The sequence below is a fragment of the Acomys minous genome (assembly GCF_964271855.1).
Source record: "Acomys minous genome assembly, chromosome: 11".
NCBI classification, from domain to species: Eukaryota; Metazoa; Chordata; class Mammalia; order Rodentia; family Muridae; genus Acomys; species Acomys minous.
The window spans coordinates 37,603,413-37,620,865 of record NC_140492.1 but is presented as its reverse complement, the minus strand read 5'-3'; the positions used below and the strand labels follow the sequence as shown (position 1 = coordinate 37,620,865).

Sequence of the window (17,453 nt, the reverse complement as noted above, 5' to 3'; positions counted from 1 at the left end):
GGCCTTTCTGTGTAACATTGTGTTAAGGTAACTCTCCGCCCCCTCCCACTTGAGATTCATAAACTATGATAGTAAGAAAGGGTTCTTACCTCAACTGGATCCCTTTGGAGTGAAGAATCACTTTTTTGCCTTCTAACTAAGGTCAAGAGTAGAGAGAAAGGTGTGTTAATTACAAGAGACATGGGGAGTGGTTAATGGTAGAGACAGAATTATATGCATGACTTTGTCACTCAGCACTTGGAGTTTCTTGGCCCACATGGCACAAAGGCTCTGGCTGTTTACCTTAGGGGTTGCACAGAGGCTTGCTCTTTAGTGCTTTACCTCTTCAGCAGAGCAAATGACGTTGGCAGCCATGAGAAGCTGTGCTAACATCACAATTCCCCTCTCCTGGTCTCTGATATCTTTGAAACCATGTGTCTCAAAGCCATTCCTTTTTGAAAAGCTTACAGGAAAACTTCTGGTCTTCTGCTTGCATAAGGTCCTCCATGGAGAAATGTCTCCAAGAAACAGATTCCTGTTCATGCAGATTGTTCTGTGTCAGGTGAGGGTGAGGTATACATTGAAGAAAAATGAGGACTTGAGATTTTCACACCAAGGTGCATGCATTCATTTATTTTCCATTATGGCAACAAGAAAAATCAGTAAAATTGAACATTTAATGTATTATAAGTGATGGCAAGACCACGACTCTTGATGGCATCTATCAGGAAAATAAAATATATAATTTTGATAACGTGGACATGAAACTATATATGACTTGGGAAAAGTCATGATTGCTCCCGAATCACGGCATGCACGGAATATGAAGTGAATTTATCACCCAAAGTACTTCCAAAGATGAAAGTAAGACATTTCAAGTATAATACCTCAACAAAACTGGAAATAAAAACAGCATGGAGTCAGCCTCAGACAACTGTTCTCCAGACAAAACATCAAGACACAAAGCCACGAACAAAGGCAAGGCAACAAGAGAAGGTTTGTCTAGAAAGACTGGATGCCCGTCAAAATCACACTTCTTCTTCTGATTCTTGCTCACGTTCAGCATTTTTCAGGAGTCCAACTTCCGAAGTGCAGCCCTTTCTAAGTCTAGATTTAACTAACCTATGGAAAAAGAAAATAATCTCTGGTTATATGCTATTGAGAGTCAAAACTTCAGACGAGTATGCATCTAACAGCTTGTAGATTATTCCTACAATGAAGAGGCAATCCCCAAAGGGGAATGGTTCCTACTTAGCTTTAAGATGTCTTAAAATGAGTATGAACTACAACAAGGCCTAAGTAAACAGAAAAGATGTGTCTCTCAAATGTATTATGTGATTGCTTAGTTATGCACCAGAAGATAATTGATCGTTTGTAAAAATAGATAGGAGACTCTATTGATGTGACAAATATAAACAAGGCTGACATTGGTGGAGCATCTACATCAACCCGGCAACTACCTATGGATTGCAGAGACCTCATCTCCCGTAAGGAAATACGTGACCTTTCCCTAGGGCGGTAGCACAACTGAACACACATGCCAAGTATGGGCTGAATTTCTCTTAATGAAAAATTTCTTCAGCCTGTTTACATTCTGGCATTTACTCTCTCTTCTTCTGTCTGATGAAGTTCTGGCCTGCTCTTTCCACACATCATGTCACTCTGTGTGCTCTGGATCCCACACAAAAGTTTCACAAGAACGTCACTGACTTCATCCCATTTTCTGGCCTAAGCCTAGCCAGAGTTAGAAATTATTCTAACCTATATACCATTGACACATTAGACACACCAGTGACATTTGGAGCAATCTGTCAGGAGGTCACATCATGCATCCGTGACTACAGGCTGCCAATTATTTAGTCACCACCAACTAACCCTGACACCTCTAACAAACAATAGCTGAACAAAAACCAATAACTTCTTTTGATTCAACAGCCAAGAAAAAAAAACAGCTCAGTTATTTGCCTTGATTACTAACCACTGACTGTGTTCATCTGTTCTGAACACTCTAAGCCATTGCCTTTGTGGGATGTTGATGCTCTGTAACAGGCTAAGGGCTGAAGAGTGTTTGTGCCATCTTTAAAAAAAAACCCACACATTCTTTCCAGATAGCACACTACCAAGCCATGGAAGATCAAAGGAATTCATCAACTATGTTCATTTCTGAAGACATGGGTGGAAAATAAAGCAGCTTGTGGCTGATTACTGTGAATGAGACATACGGCCAGTTATTCCCACTGCATCCTGTTCTTCCTCTCTGGGTTGTATCTGCCCTGGAAGCCACTAAGCTCACACCTTTATCAAGTATTAGTTATCTGTGGCTCTCATACAGATATGGTCTCACTAGGCAGGTGAGAAGTAGGGAGATAAGAAGGAACTGTAGCCTGGCATGGTGGAACACACACCTTTACCCCCACCACTCAGGAGGCAGAGGCAGGTGGATCTCTGTGAGTTTGTGGCCAGCCTGGTCTATATAGAAAGTTCTAGGCCAGTCAGGACCATATAGTGAGACCTTGTCTCAAAACCAGAACAAAAGCCACTCAAAGCAACATCCTCCCCAAAGTAAGTAGATACGTACGTAGGAAGGTAGGTAGATACATAAATGGACAGATACTCAATCACAGTTGCTAGTTATTAGAATGGGGAAATTTTGGGAAACCAAGGTCAAGGTATGGCTCTGTTCTTGGTTCATATTGTCATCAATTAATGTCATGAAAGGCAGAGCTGGAGCAAGAGTTGCTTCCATGAAACTTAGTGCCTAGTTGGTGAACAAGCCTCACTTTGTTCTTTACAGTAGCTCACATGACTTACAGTGTGGAACACCTATCTGGAAGTAGGCCTCCTTACTCATAGGCCAGGACTATTGAAATCATTGTTTGCAACAGAGATATATGAATGGGACACATCAAATATGCAACAAGATTTCCAAACACCTATGTTTCACCTGCCAGCTTCTGTAATCAAGGCTGCAGGCCAGGGAAAGCATGAGGAAACCCTTAGCCATTATTTTACAAAATTGAGACCTTTAGTGCAATCTTTCAAGGATTCGGGGAGGAGAATTCCATAACTTAGGTGTGCTTGTGTAGCAGTCATTGTGCTACGTCAAATGACTTGGATGTAATGCCTGACATTTAATGACTGTGGATAAGCAGTCACTTCATAGTCGAAGCCTAACTCAAGGGGTTTCAAGGCTCCTTATTCTCAAAAACTGGACTGAACTAGTTATCCATGTCATCTGACTGAGAGACAACCCTGAATCTGTGTGATATTTTACAACTGCTCCTTAAATATATATCACAAAATGGTTCAGAGAAAGTTGAACTCTTAGTTGTATCCTTTCAATATCAATATTAAGGGAACATATAAAATAAGATTTCTAAGCAAATGAAGACTGTATTTAAATACCTCTGGAATGCTGATCTAGTTTACAGCTAACGCGTCTTTACTGAGCACGCAACCTATGTCTGGCAACGTGCCTGTAGGTATGGGGATATGAAAATGATTGTTACCACACAGGGATACAATCCAGCTGGCAGGGAGGACTAACAAGGATTAGTAGTCAACATATGACAATCGCCAGATTACAACATTTAAAGTTGCAGTTCAATATGAATCAGAGGAATTATAAAAGGTTTCAAAGAGGAGATAAGCATTTAGTGTGACTATGGCAGGCAAAGGGAACTGTCTGGCCAAAGAGATTTGAAATAACACGTGTGTGGGTGTGAGGGGGTGTGGGCTGATTGGGAAAAGTTGAAAAATAAAATGGGAGTTTCTTGTTTCTAGGGACCTGTAAGTGGACAAGCCATTTATTGAGTATCTGAAGGCTTTTGAAACAGGAAGAGACAGTAGTCTTCTGTTGGCTCTGGAGGGGAGTGGACTGGAAGCAGAGTTTTTTCTTGCATCCTGTTCCTGAAGAATGCCCGGCCCCTAAGAAGATGAGGCTCAGATGTCAGCCTAGAACAAGGGGGAGAAAGCAAGACTCAGTAGCCCTGTCAGCCTTAGCAAAGAGTTGAAGCACATGCTTCTGGGAGTGGACCAGGCAGAACAGAAACAATCTAAAGGGAAAAGAGCGCATCTCCAGAGCAAAGTGGACCGTTCCAGAGCCCAAGAGGTATGTCTGGCAGCTGGAGAAGGCAACAGTTTTAGTTTCTTTTACAGTGCCCCCTTGTCACTGCTTCTCTAGTGAAAAGCTCAGGGAAGGAGGGCTGTCCCGGAACCCATGTCTAGAAGATGCAAACATGGTTCCAGTAGAAGATGACAAGCCATGGGGCCTAGAAATACATCCTACATCCTACGAACCCAGAGAGCCTGCAAGGTGTGCAGCACTATCTACGTAGTAAGAGTTCTTTGGATACTGTCATATTGTAAGTTCTCAGGAGCTAGCGTCCACCACCCTGAACACTACATACACAGTACTGCAGGTGTAGAGTATTATACTCCATGTGGCAGTCTGAAGAATTGAGTGTTAGAGTCGGCACACCAGGAATTAGGATCATCTGAGCCCACTGTGCTTTGGTACTGACTACCCTGGGAGCCATGACCCTCCTTGCTCCTTATTTTTTGAGATAACATTACTTTTGAATTGTGAGAAGCCTTCCTTGCATTCCTTGGGTTCTCTACCGCTTCCACTCTCTGTACTGTATTTTAATTACCTACCTCTCTAATTAGTCCTGGCTACAGGACTAAAATGGTCCCCATGGTAGGGTCTCTGCCTCACTTTTTTAGATCAAATAGGAGGGAAAGAATATGGACACAGAGAAACGACCATTTCTTGAGATTTTACATCATCAGGAATGTAAGTACAGGATCTCATTTAGGTTCTATTGTCTCTATTTAGTAAACAATAAGATTCATACTTATTGTGGTTGAGTAGTGAATCTGAAGTCTTAGCTGATAGATCTGGGAATGTGTTTTGTCATCAGTCTTCTATGTTGCTCTACCCATGCCCAGAAAGTTACATCAGGGTTCTTGTATAAGAGAATGCATTGTTCAACTTTTAGAAATATTAGTGTTATTGTCTTATTTCTATTTATATAGATCTGTCAAAAAATGCTCCTAAGGTTATCAAATTGGACAAATAAAGTATGTACTCATGAGTAAGTGGAGATCTCACTACACACTCGGGAGCTGGCCATTCAGAATAGAGAAGAGTATATGTGAAAAGACAGAGGCTCCAGAGAGCATGCTGCAGCGGGAGGCAATGGGTTGAGGCACAGCAGCCACACTACTAAACTACTGCAACTTTAAGTCAACATCTATGTTATCGCTAGCTGTTTCTTCAGGTAGAGATAACTTGCCAATACCCTAGTATGTCTTATGAGAAGGTTAAAAAAAATCTTCTTTTTGAATTTGAAGTTTAAAAATGCCAAGTCCTGATGGTCTTATGTCAAGGAATGGACCATCAATTTAAAAAAAAAAATCACTAACTTACCAGGTGATAAAAGCATATAAAGCTCCAAGGACGATAAAGGTTGATGCATAATGCCAAGCAAAGCACATGGTGAGAAACATTTTATTCTCAATATCTTCCATATTCCATTTAGGTCTTCCATTAGGAGGGTACAGGACAAAAGCGAGCTGCAATTCAAAACAAGTACACATTAAAATATCCAACTATATTCTCTAAAAGGTTCGTTTCAAAATGTTTGCTCACTAAGATGATCCCATTATCTCAGGCATCACAAACACAAAGTCGGGGTTTTTTGTGTGTTTCAGTGTGTAGTCATTCTCTAACAAGGCGTATTTTTGAATAAAAGTTTTAAGCATATTTAATTATCAAATTTCAAAATGTTTGTAGTGGTAATCTTTGTTCTTGGATACACTTTCAGAAGTCCCTGAGGATCTACACTGTAATGTCTAACACTGATATTTCAAAATTAGACTGAAAAAATGCATTTTAAATAAATAGAAATCTATAGAGAATGTTACTTCGTGGCAAAAGGCTGAAACTTTCTTCTCGGGATCAGGTATGACACAAAGGTATTTTCTATTGTTGCCTCCATTAAACACTGTATAGGAAATTCTAGTCAGAAAAATTAGTCAAGGAAAATAAAGACCTTCATTTTGGAAAAGAAAGAATTAAGTGATCTATATTTACATATAATATGATCTCAGATATAGAAAATTATAAAAAGCCCACCACCAAATTATTAGATCTAACGAGGGAGTTTCCCATATTTGCAAATTGAAAATCAACACACCATTAACACATGTATTTCTACACATGAGCAATGGAAATCCCATAATAAAGATTTTTTTAAATGTACTTACACTAAGTAAGTGAAACACTCAAGAGCAATATCAGAAATATAGTTCCATGGTGGACATTTGATCAGTATGCACAAGGCACTGATGTGGATTCCAGGCACCACATCCACTCATGTACATGGACGTGACACATATTAATGCACAAAAATTAAGGAGCTTTCAAATGTATAAGCCAAAAGCTACATAACACTGGTAAAAGAAATCAAAGACCCAAGAAAATGGAAAACCATCTTAAATTATCGACAACATGTCTCTATATTATTGAGATGACAAAATACCCGTGGCAACCAACAAAACCAAAATAGTAGCCATTGAAATCCTAATAGAGCTTTTTTTCACAGACATTTTTAAAAGAGCTGATCATAAAATTTATATGGAATTATGTTGTATCCACTATTTTTAAAAAAGCAAAACAAAGATCAGCAAGTTGTAGGGCTCATACCTTTCAATTTTAAATTTTATTGCTTAACTATAGTAATCAAAACTACTGCACTGATATATTGATAGAAATACAGAGTAATGAAATAGAATTAAGAACCCAGAAATAAATCTATACATTTATGATTAATTAGTATTTTAGGAAGAGAGCAAAGAATTATCTCTTCAAAAATGCTGGCACATCTGAAATCCACATATACAATGGTGAGGCTGGACATATATCTCACATGCAGAATTACCTCAAAAGATTTCAAAAGACCTAAAGATGAGAAGAAAGGCCATTTAACTTGCTTACCAAAACACACAGAAAAGTTTAATGACCCAATATCCGATAATCATGACCCTGAAGCCAAAATTAAGACTTCTGTCACAGTTAAAAAAATGAAGCCTTTTGACCATCAAGAAAATAACAGGGGAAAATATCTGCAAATCATACATCTGATAAATATGCAATGCTTAAAATAGAAAAAGCACTTCTAAAATTCAACCAAAATTTATCTCAATGGGCAAAGTACCTGAAGAGCTACTTCTCCAGAGGGAATAAGTTTACAACTGAGCACACACTACGAAAAATCAAAACTGTGAAGCAATTCCACATGTCCTCACTAAGGTACAACCAATAAACAGGAACTGGACTGGTTTTTTTTTATTATATGGAGTAGTTGGAATCCCTGTTCATGGCTTGATAGGACTGTAAACTGGTATAGGCATCAGGGATTAATAGTGGTAGAACTTTGAGAAGTTGAATATTAAATTTCCCTATGACCTGGGATTTTTATATCTATATGTCAAAATATCCAAATAAAACTATGTAGAAATAGTCAAAGCAGCACATCTATCACAGCCATAACTTGAGGGGAAAAAAAACAATATCCATCAACCCATGATGGACAGCCAAGTTGTGGTATATCCATACAATGAAATATTAATTAATCATAAAAGGATTATGCTACAGAAGAGATGAAACTTGAAAACATACGGAATAAAAAGAGCCAAAAATAATAGGTCATATTTTGATTTTTGTTTAATACAAAATATCCAGAACAGGTAAATATTCAGCAGATTAGTGGTTTCTAGGCCCTGGCATGAAGGAGAAAAAAGAGTGACCAGTTAAAGTATCTAGATTTGCCTTTTGGGGAGTTGAAAAATGTTTTCGAGTTCATCAGAGGTGGTGTACTTGGAGCACTGTGAAAACATCAAATATCACTGAATTATATAGTTTAAAGTAGCTCATTTCTTATGTGGTCAGTTGTACAGGAATGGCTTCTATTGGCTCATGTATTTTAATACTTGGTCATTAGTGAGTGGCATTAATTGACAGGGATTAGTAGGTGCTACCTTTTTGTAGTAGGTGTGGGCTTGTTGGAGGAAGTGTGTCTTTGGGGGTAAGCTTTGGGGTGTAGAAAGGCTCAACCAAGGCCCAGTATCTCCCCATTTCTCTATGACTGTTGCCTTTGATCTAGATGTAGAAGTCTCAAGCTACTGCTCCAGCACCATGTGTGCCTGCATGCTGCCATGTTTCCCAACATGATGGCAATGGACTAAAACTTAGAAACTGTAAACCAGCCCAAGTTAAATGCTTTTCTTTATCAGAGTAGTCATGTCATTGTGTCTTTTCATAGTAGTAGAACACTAAGGCATCATGTTTTGTGATTTTTATCCCAATAAGAAATAAGTAGTGTTTGATAGATAGATAGATAGATAGATAGATAGATAGATAGATAGATAGATAGATAGATAACAAAGATGGATAGACAGACAGACAGCACCATGTATTATTGAATTTTCATGTCCTTAAAATCAGTAACAAATGCATCTTGTCTCCTGGGAATGTAAAGAAATCAGGAAAAAGTTAGTAGAAAGTATCTTGCTAGCTGTAACATAACATTTGGGGGGGGGGGCGAACATCACAGCACTGAAATTGTTGGTAAATAAAGCACATAAGACCAAGATGAAAACAGGAAAGTTTGATCTGACGCTCCACTTTGCCAGGAGCTGATGATGCAAGTGATGCGTTGATGGAACACGTTTCCAACCAACTTTGCCACTTTGGAATGCAGGTCTAATACTGCCAGATATGTTCATTCTTACTCAAATAAAAAAAAAAGCTAAAAACATAAACATTTCAGTGATGTTCCCTATATTTAAAGTACTGGCAACTAACTCAAAATGTAATCTTTACAAATTATGTGCTGCTTAGTGCCTTTCAGTTTGTAATACGTATTGTTCACAACGTTTTGTTGCTGTTTGTTTACATTTTTTATTCTATTCAGTTGTGGGAATAAGGTTCCCATGAAATCTTCTGATTGGTCTAGAACGCCCAGGTTCCAGTGCTCCTCTTGCCTTAGCCTCCCCAGTAGCTAGGACACAGGCACATTCCTGCCTTGCCTGCTGTAATCTATACTAAATGTTAGCACAGCATTATATTTTCATGATTCCAGCTTCTACCTGGATTCTGACTGTTCAAGTCTCATCAAAATTCCCGAAAGGAGAAATTATCTTTGTGATTCAGGCCGTCATCCTCCCATTGCCCAGGGTAGAAGGCTAGACAGTGAAAGAGAGAACAGAAGAAGGAAACAGATTTTGCAGACAGAAGAACTTATTTGGAATCCTGTCATTCAGCTGTTTTGAATATTGAGAAATTATTGGTATCTATACATTCCAGCTTTTCCTTCAGTAATATGGGATATAATGAGTCTCCTTACTTGAATTGTTTATAAAGCTTAAGTGCATCAGTACGTTAAAGTGTGGCACCAGAGGGTTACCTCATGAATAGATACAAGTGGTAGCTCTTTTCTAACCATAGGCAATTGATACGCTGGAATTAGTGATTAAGGCACAAGTCGTAGCTTTACCTGATTTACTCAGATTACTTGAAATTCCAATCAGAAGTTAAATATATTGCTACCCGTATTACCCAGACAATAGGATGGTTCAATGATTCACTTACAATCACACATTTAAATGAAATCTTTTAGAAAAATGAAACAACTATTCTAAGATAACAAGTGAAGCCTTTGATTTCATTTCTGCCTTTAAACTTTCTAAAAAGTTTTGAGAAAACTAGGAAAAAACTTGTGAATGAAGCTTAGTGAAAAATCCTTTGGGGAACTCAGGAGAAGAGGACGGTGACTGAGATTTGGGTAAAGGGGCTTACTGATGAAGTCTCAGATGTAACTGGACTAACTGTTGGATCATATGAAATGGAGGCAAAAAAATGGTGTGGATTTGATAAATAAATGGAGTCAAGTATTTTACACCATGACAATAGTAAAAAGATTCCCATGGCTTTTCATGAATGGACATGAACTAGTCCTTTGAAGGATTATTGTATGTGGAAAGAAAATCCTGGGCCACTTTTATCACACAGAAGCACTGGGAAAAATGGTTTCTCTAGAACTTCTTCTACTGTGTTTGGCTATTCAGGAACAGAGATAGAGGCTGTTATAGCCATGATCTAAGTAGGCCTGGAGTGGTTAAGCTAGAAACATCAGAATTTTTCAGCATTCAGAGGACTCAAGTTTTGGAGGCTTAAAGCCCATGTGGATGTTAGCCAGAAAGCATTAATGGATAAATCTGTTAAGACCTTTGAAGTCCCCTCCTGCCTTCAGAGAAACCATGAGGGCCAGACACAGAGCTAAGGATTTAACATTTGTTCTGTTACTTGTGGTTAAGCACTTTCTATACCATTTTCCTCCATCTGGGGATGGGAATTTTAGCTGTGCCATTCAATCTTGGGAGTACATATCTTTCTTTTTTATTTTTAAGGTAACATAGCTAAGAGCCTTCAAGCTGAAGAGGAGACCTCTGCACTTTAAATTAGCCCTGATGATAGAATAATTTATATTTTGGAGACCTTTGGAGGTGGGCTGGAAGATTTTTAATTATTAGGTGCCCATGAGCTTTCAGAGTTTTGAGAGGACCATTATGTCTTCCAAAAGCTCAGCAAAAGCACAGCAGCACATATGGTGCTGGACCAGTAGCTGAGAGTTTTACATCCTGATCTTCAGGAAGGAAGGCAGGCAGACTAGCAAGCAGAGAGAGATTCTGAGCCTAATGTGGGCTTTTGAAACCTCAAAGCCCACCTCCCCCCAGAGACATGCTTCCACTAAAAAAACCACACCTCTAATCCTTTTAATCTTTTCAAACAGTTCCACTCTCCAGAGAATAAGCACTCAAATATATGAGCCTATTGGGGAGTGTCATTCTTATTCGAATTACCACATTCCATTCCCTGGCCCCAATAGATTTGTAGCTATATCATAACGTAAAAATGCTTTCAGTCCCACTTCAAAAGTCCCTATAATCTATCACAGTCTCAAAACTGTTTAAAAGTCCAAAGTTCAAAATCTTTTCTGAGACTCATGGAAATCTCTTAACTGTAATTGTAAAATAAAAATTTAAAAAGCAGATCACATACTTCCAACATAAATGACTCAGGATATACATTATGATTCTAAAAAGTGAGGAAATACTGGACTGAAGCAAATATGAAGCCCATCAGGGAAAATTCCAAATTCTGTATCTGCATGTCTGATGTCAAAGTGCTCTTTAGATTTCCAACTCCTTTCAGCTGTGTTCATGGTAATACACTTCTCTTTCTTGGGCTGGTGCTACCTCCAGTATGTAGCTCTCCTTGGTAGGTACCCAACAAGTTTGGCATCTTCAACATCTTCTAAAGCCAGAAGAGTCACATGGCCAACACTGCCAAGTATTGCTGCTTGATGGGGCTGGAATGTGTCTCCCTCATTCATTTACATATGCATCAGCTTTCTGTTGTTGATGGTGAAATCTTCACTGCTTAAGCTTTCCTTTAATTTGCTTCTCAAATTGGGAGCTTAGCTGGTCTTTCCCTGAGGCTACCACTCCTTTTATTCCATTTAGCATCAGGCTTTTCTTCAAACTTTTTAATATCCTTGAGTACGGGTCTTAGCTCCGTTACACTTCCTAGTGCAACTTTTCTTTTCAACCTGTACATTTTTTATTTTATTTTATTTATCAATCTGCTCCTTTTCGTTATAGATTTGCATATGGGTGACAACTAACAATCACATGACAGTTGATATGAGGCTGTCTAGAAATTTCCTCTGCCAATGCCGTTAATGTAAAAATTCTTCAACTTAGCCTCAGGCATATTTTTAGGACAAAGGCAAAAAGCAGTCATATTCTTTGCCAGAATATCAAAAGAATGGTCTCTTTAAATACTTACTAACATTCTTCCCCATGAAATTTCTTGAGTCGGGCCCCTACAGTTCAACTTTCCCTCGGCAATGTCGTTCATGCTCTTACCAGTATGGCCCAGTAAGCTCTGCTTAAAGCATCCAACCACTTTTCTAGTCCAAAGTGCCAAAGTCTTCCATATTCTTCCAAACAATAACAACAACAACAACAACAGCAACAGCAGCAGCAGCAACAGGAGCACCAGCATAGTCAGTCCTGTCATAGCATTACCTCAGTCCCTGGTACCGGCTTCTGGTCACTGTTCTATTGCTTTGAAGAGACACCATGGCCAAGGCAACTCTTATAAAGGAAAGCATTTAACTGGTGCTTTCTTACAGTTTCAGAGGTTAGTCCACTATTATCATGACAGGAAGCATGGCAGAGAGCATCACTGTGGAGCGATGGTAGAGCGCTCTAGATACTGATCTATAGGCAGGCATGCAGAGAGAGACACTGAGCCTGGCTTGGGTTTTGAAACCTCAAAGCCCACCCCCGGTGACACACTTCCTTCAATAAGGCCACACCTCCTAACCCTTCTAATCTTTCAAACAGTTCCACTCCTTGGCAAATAAGCACTGAAATATGTGAGCCTACGGGGTGGGGGGCAGGGCACTCTTATTCAAACCAACACAAGAATGCTCCAGCTGGTGGAGAGAAAACAGGTATACTTTTTGAATCAAATCAACACCAGCAAAGAGAACCCCGTGCTATACTAGGACAATAGGAGAGGTTTCTTGAAGGTAAAAGTCCACCTCTCTGAGGCTCCATCCTCTGAAGAACTAAGTTCATTTGAAGGGGTGTTGGGGGGGGCAGAGCTTAAACCAAAGAGATTCTCCATTCTCTGAAGGAAGTGTTTTCCCAGGGTCAGTGCACAGAAACTGGTATAGCTATGGTTCAGGGGGTCCAGTCTACATCTCAAACTGGCAGCAGAACTTGATACAGTCACATGATATTGATTTTGCAGACATGGAAGATGGAAGATTTAATGAGTAGTGGAGTCCTGTTCCATGGTTTTAGAGAGCACACATGGCCAGGCAACTGTGGCTGGTATAGAGTCCCTAAGAAGCCATTATGTGAATCTGTAACGTTGAAGCGTAGGGTGCAATGGAAACCCCAGAATCTTAGAGAAGCCACAGTCAGGATTTTTCTCAGTCTGCTGAGGAAGGCTGTATACATAGAGCAGAGCTAGCTCAAGATAGAGGCCGAGTGCTATAATTTTTATTCACCAATAATTTGTGTGGTTTCTTTAGCTTTGATTGCAATTGATTTCTAGCTTTATTCTTCTATAATCTGATACGATACAGGGAGTTTTAGATTTATTTTTTGAGTATGTGCCATTTGATTGAAAATCCTTTGAAAGCTATATTTCTTTTTAATATATTTATTTAGTTATTCACCTTATATCCCAATTGCTGCCCCCTTCTACCTCGCTTCCCAGTTCCACCTTCCCTCCCTCTTCATCGTATTCTCCCTCCCCTACCTCTCAGAAAAAATGGGAGCCCCCACCACTACCACCAACCCACCCCAGCACATCAAGTTGCATCAGGACTGAACACTTCCTCTTCCATGGGGTAGTGAGTGGCAAGGCAAGCCCCAGGGGGGAAAGCAGGCCACAGAGTCCATGTCAGAGAGAATCCCACCCCCTGTATGAGGGGACCCACATGAAGACCAAGCTGCCCATCAGGTACATATGTGTAGGGTGCCTAGGTCCCGTCTTTTTTTTTTTAAATCATGTGTATGTGTGTTTGCTTCCTGGTCTATATGCTCACAAGAAGTGGAGTCATGAACTGTCTAATGTGGATGCTGGGAACTAAACCCAGGTCTTCAACAAAAGCAGCAAGTGCTCTTAGCCACCAACCCATCTCTCCAGTTCCCATTCTTCTGTATTCTCTAGGCTTGTTTTGTGGCCTATAACCTAATAGATTTTATAGAGACAATTCTGAGAGCTGCTGAGAAATATATGCTGTATCTTTCAGATAAATTATCTATTGACATCTGTAATTCCAGTTGGTCTATTCAATAGTTTATCTCTTTAGTTTCTTTAGTAATTTCAGTTTAGGAGGCCTACTTAAAAATATGGACAGGAAAGTAAAGTCTCCCACTATCATTATATTAGGATCTATCAGACCTTTCATGCATTTTAGTGTTTGCTTTGTGAAACTGGGAGCCCCAACATTCCATGAATAAATATTTAAAGTTGGAGTCCACAACCTGCTTCCTCCCCCAGCTGCTCTGACCACCTTCTCATTAGGGCCACCAGGCTACCCCCCAAGGACATCTCTTCTCTGATGCTCACAGAAGAGAGGCATTAAAAGCAAATGCCTCGTCAATTAAGAAGAGAAACTACAGATAGGAGAAACGAGTATATCATCTACAAGTCTCGTCTTACCTGCCAGAACCAGGTCCCTTGTAGAAGGAAGAAACTCGCACGCAGGAGCTCCAGAACTACATTGTTCTTCGTGAGGAACTCCACAAAGGTAACCAGACCCACTAAAATCGTGATGAAGACCAGAAGCTGGTGCATAAAGACATCCAGCATTTCCCGACCATGCGTGTGGTTGGAGAAGATAAATGCTAATAAAGGAAGCAAAACATATTTTCTGGTAAAAAAACAAAAAACAAAAAACAAAAAACAAAGGCCCCCAACTATACCACTGCCTCCACAGAATTTTTATACAAGCATAAAAAAATTTTCCCAAAGAGAAAATCCACACTGGTTTCCATAGCATTGTACTTTTGCTTTGGGGAAAGTAAACATCGTCTCTTAGGGGGAGACTCTTTGATTTCTATCCCCGCTTTTCCCTTTTTCCAACCTCTGTTCTCTCTTCTAACATACCAAAAACCTTTCTACTCGTGTTCAAAGCGTTATATGTAAGTAAAGCATAATAAGCCCAACTGGGGAGGGCGCTATAATTAATGTAAATGTATAGACAAATGAGCTGAACTCAAAGACTCACTTTCAGTAATTTAGCAATTCCTTATACTTATAATATAACAAATTGTTAAACATTTCTTTTATCCCTCCCTTTATAATAATCTTAGAAAGAAGCATCCTATGATTTTTATTAACCTCTCAGACTTAGGAAGTCATTTCTCTGACACTGTGTACTACATTTGAGCAGAGTTTCTGTTTCTGATATATGAAAAGCCCATTAGAGGTTGGTGGACATTTTTATTGTCAGTGGCTGCTCAATTTCAAGTAATTCATGCACTACGACTCCAAGTTCAGTTTTCATTGTTGGCAGTGAAAAGAATTATCACCCCACAACAACCAAGAGGCAGGTGCCCATTGTAGATGCCTTACACAGATATGAAATACAAATAAAGCTTTTCGAGTGGCTTTCTCTGCCCAAATCTATAAATTAGTCTGTAAATTCAACTATGACCCAGACAGCCCTGCCAATCAAAATGACACATGAGCATGCACACACACACACACACACACACACACACACACACCAAAAACAATACTATTTTAAAGCCCTAAATCAGTGCCTACTGATAGATAGAAAAAGAACATAAAACATATTTCCCTCATACTTACCCTCCACAAAGATGGCATTTGCTAACATTAACTTGCTTAAGGAAAGCGGAATTGCATTGGTAGTGAAACATAGGATGTGGACCACACCGTGTAGCCCAAAGAAGAAGTACATGGTTGTGTGATGCCATCCCAGGAGCTGATTCCACTGGCCACCTTCATACAATCTCAGGTAGGGTCCTCCTGAGACAAATTGTTCCCCAAGCATACCTGCAGAGGAGCACAGCACAGTTTTTGGCAACCCTCTCCTTAACTCTACTAAGTAGAGCACATGCTCATTGCTTACTCCAACCTTATGTCATCCATTCCTCCCTCTGAGCTTCCCACCAAAAGCCTAGCAACAGTGATGTAGACTTGACTCAAATGTTTAGATGCTGGCTTGGATGACCAGTTTCATCTACCTGGAGACAAATAAGCCAGGCAACTATTGCATGTCCTCAACCCTGGAAACTTCAGTTCAACAATAGGTTCTATTTTAATGACTACTTGGAGATTTGGATCTCCAGTGTCTTATAAAGGATTATTAATTTATTTCTAGATATTTCATTCTTAGGCAGATGTCTCAAAGCAGGGCAATTTCCTTAATTCTTGACAAAAATTGATAAAGAATTTAGCTTTTTCCCCAACTAAAAATGACAGAGATGTTCATGCAGATGCCACACGTGGTTAAGTGTTTATGCAGACAGTTTTTATTCCTTAGAGATGCTGCCTTGTTTACCTCTAGACTGGGTGAAAAAAAGTCCTCTCTTTGGAAATGGTTACTTTGCAATTTGATAATCATAACAAAGTCCTATTGACATGAATGAAAAGAATCAGTGGAAAACTTAGAAGTGTTTTAGCAACTAAGGCAGTACTGTAAAAATGCAGAACCTTTTTATAGAATGTTCAGTAACAATGGAAAGTTACTGAAGTCAAAAGTTGCCGGGACTCTGGCCAACTCAAGAAACAAAGTGGGTATACATGGAGCAAGATCTCCTTTAGGCTTGATTCTCTCTGTCATCTCTCAGCAATGATTTGCTCTTGAAGATTTCCCATATTCATTTGATTGTTTTAGTATAATTTACAAAATGGTTTCTTACATAGTTTACTCATTGAGGGACCAGAGCAACTGTATCAACCTATTTCATAGATTCCAACTTATGATACAAAGAAAATTCACTTGACTGGATATGCCAACTAAATACTGACTCATTAAGGATTAGGCTTTTGTATAATGTATATGAAATGTACTTTCCTAAGATGATTCCAGTTGTACACTATAATTGGGCTAAGTACCAAGAGACACATTAATACACAATTTATTTAGTAGATCTCAAGCTTGTATTGAATTTATTTTTTGTTGTTGTTCATGAAATACTCAAAAGGAGAAAACAGAACAGTGCCATGGCCTACTTACCAGTAAGACTCATGAAGATTACAATAACTCCTTCCCAAATCTCTGCTCTACGGAATAATGTTTTGGAACTAAGGTAGCAGGTCCTAGTTTGCTTTCTGTAGACATATTTCATAATACTCTTTGTAGCCCACCAAAAGCTCATGATAATGAAGAACGATCCAGGGAGAACGTGACCTTTGAAACTCCCCATGATCTACAAGGATAAGAAACAGACATTTCACTTAAACTCAGCAAAAGTATCTTCCTTGGCCCCACCAAGTATATTGCTGTGTGAGGATTATGAGTGTGCTGCAGGTTGACAATTCAAAAAAATTTAATGAAAATTTGCATTTGTTTAACATCTACCATGTACTAGCCACCCTCTCAAGTGTTTTACATATCATCCTTAACCTAATTTTTGAAATATACCAACAGATAAGAAATCACTATTCAATTTTCATCTGAGAAGTAGGTTCGGAGAAGTTAAATGACTTACAGAGATATTTATAATTGATAAGTCTAAAGCTTTTTATTTCTTCAACACATAATATGTACTGTATCATACACTTGCCCTATAAGTATAAAAAAAATGAAGGATTGGGAAAGTGTGATTAATTTAAAAAGATACGATAC

At 39.1% G+C, this 17,453-nt stretch overlaps 1 protein-coding gene across 4 annotated transcripts in view; it reads right to left on the bottom strand.

The window, feature by feature from the left end:
* Positions 1–597: 597 nt before the first annotated feature.
* TMEM45A (transmembrane protein 45A) overlaps positions 598–17,453 on the bottom strand; it is a 69,259-nt gene continuing 52,403 nt past the window's right edge. For 3 of the 4 annotated variants that reach the window (XM_084801266.1, XM_084801267.1, XM_084801265.1), the window contains exons 2-7: positions 16,842–17,034; positions 15,449–15,655; positions 14,294–14,478; positions 5,411–5,556; positions 3,767–3,933; positions 598–1,101 (exon numbers count right to left, since the gene is read on the bottom strand). In XM_084801266.1, coding sequence (XP_084657392.1) covers positions 3,786–3,933; positions 5,411–5,556; positions 14,294–14,478; positions 15,449–15,655; positions 16,842–17,031 — 876 coding nt within the window. In that variant the 5' untranslated portion in view covers positions 17,032–17,034 and the 3' untranslated portion in view covers positions 598–1,101; positions 3,767–3,785. The remainder of the gene's footprint in view (positions 1,102–3,766; positions 3,934–5,410; positions 5,557–14,293; positions 14,479–15,448; positions 15,656–16,841; positions 17,035–17,453) is intronic. The other variant, XM_084801268.1, reaches the window with a different exon arrangement.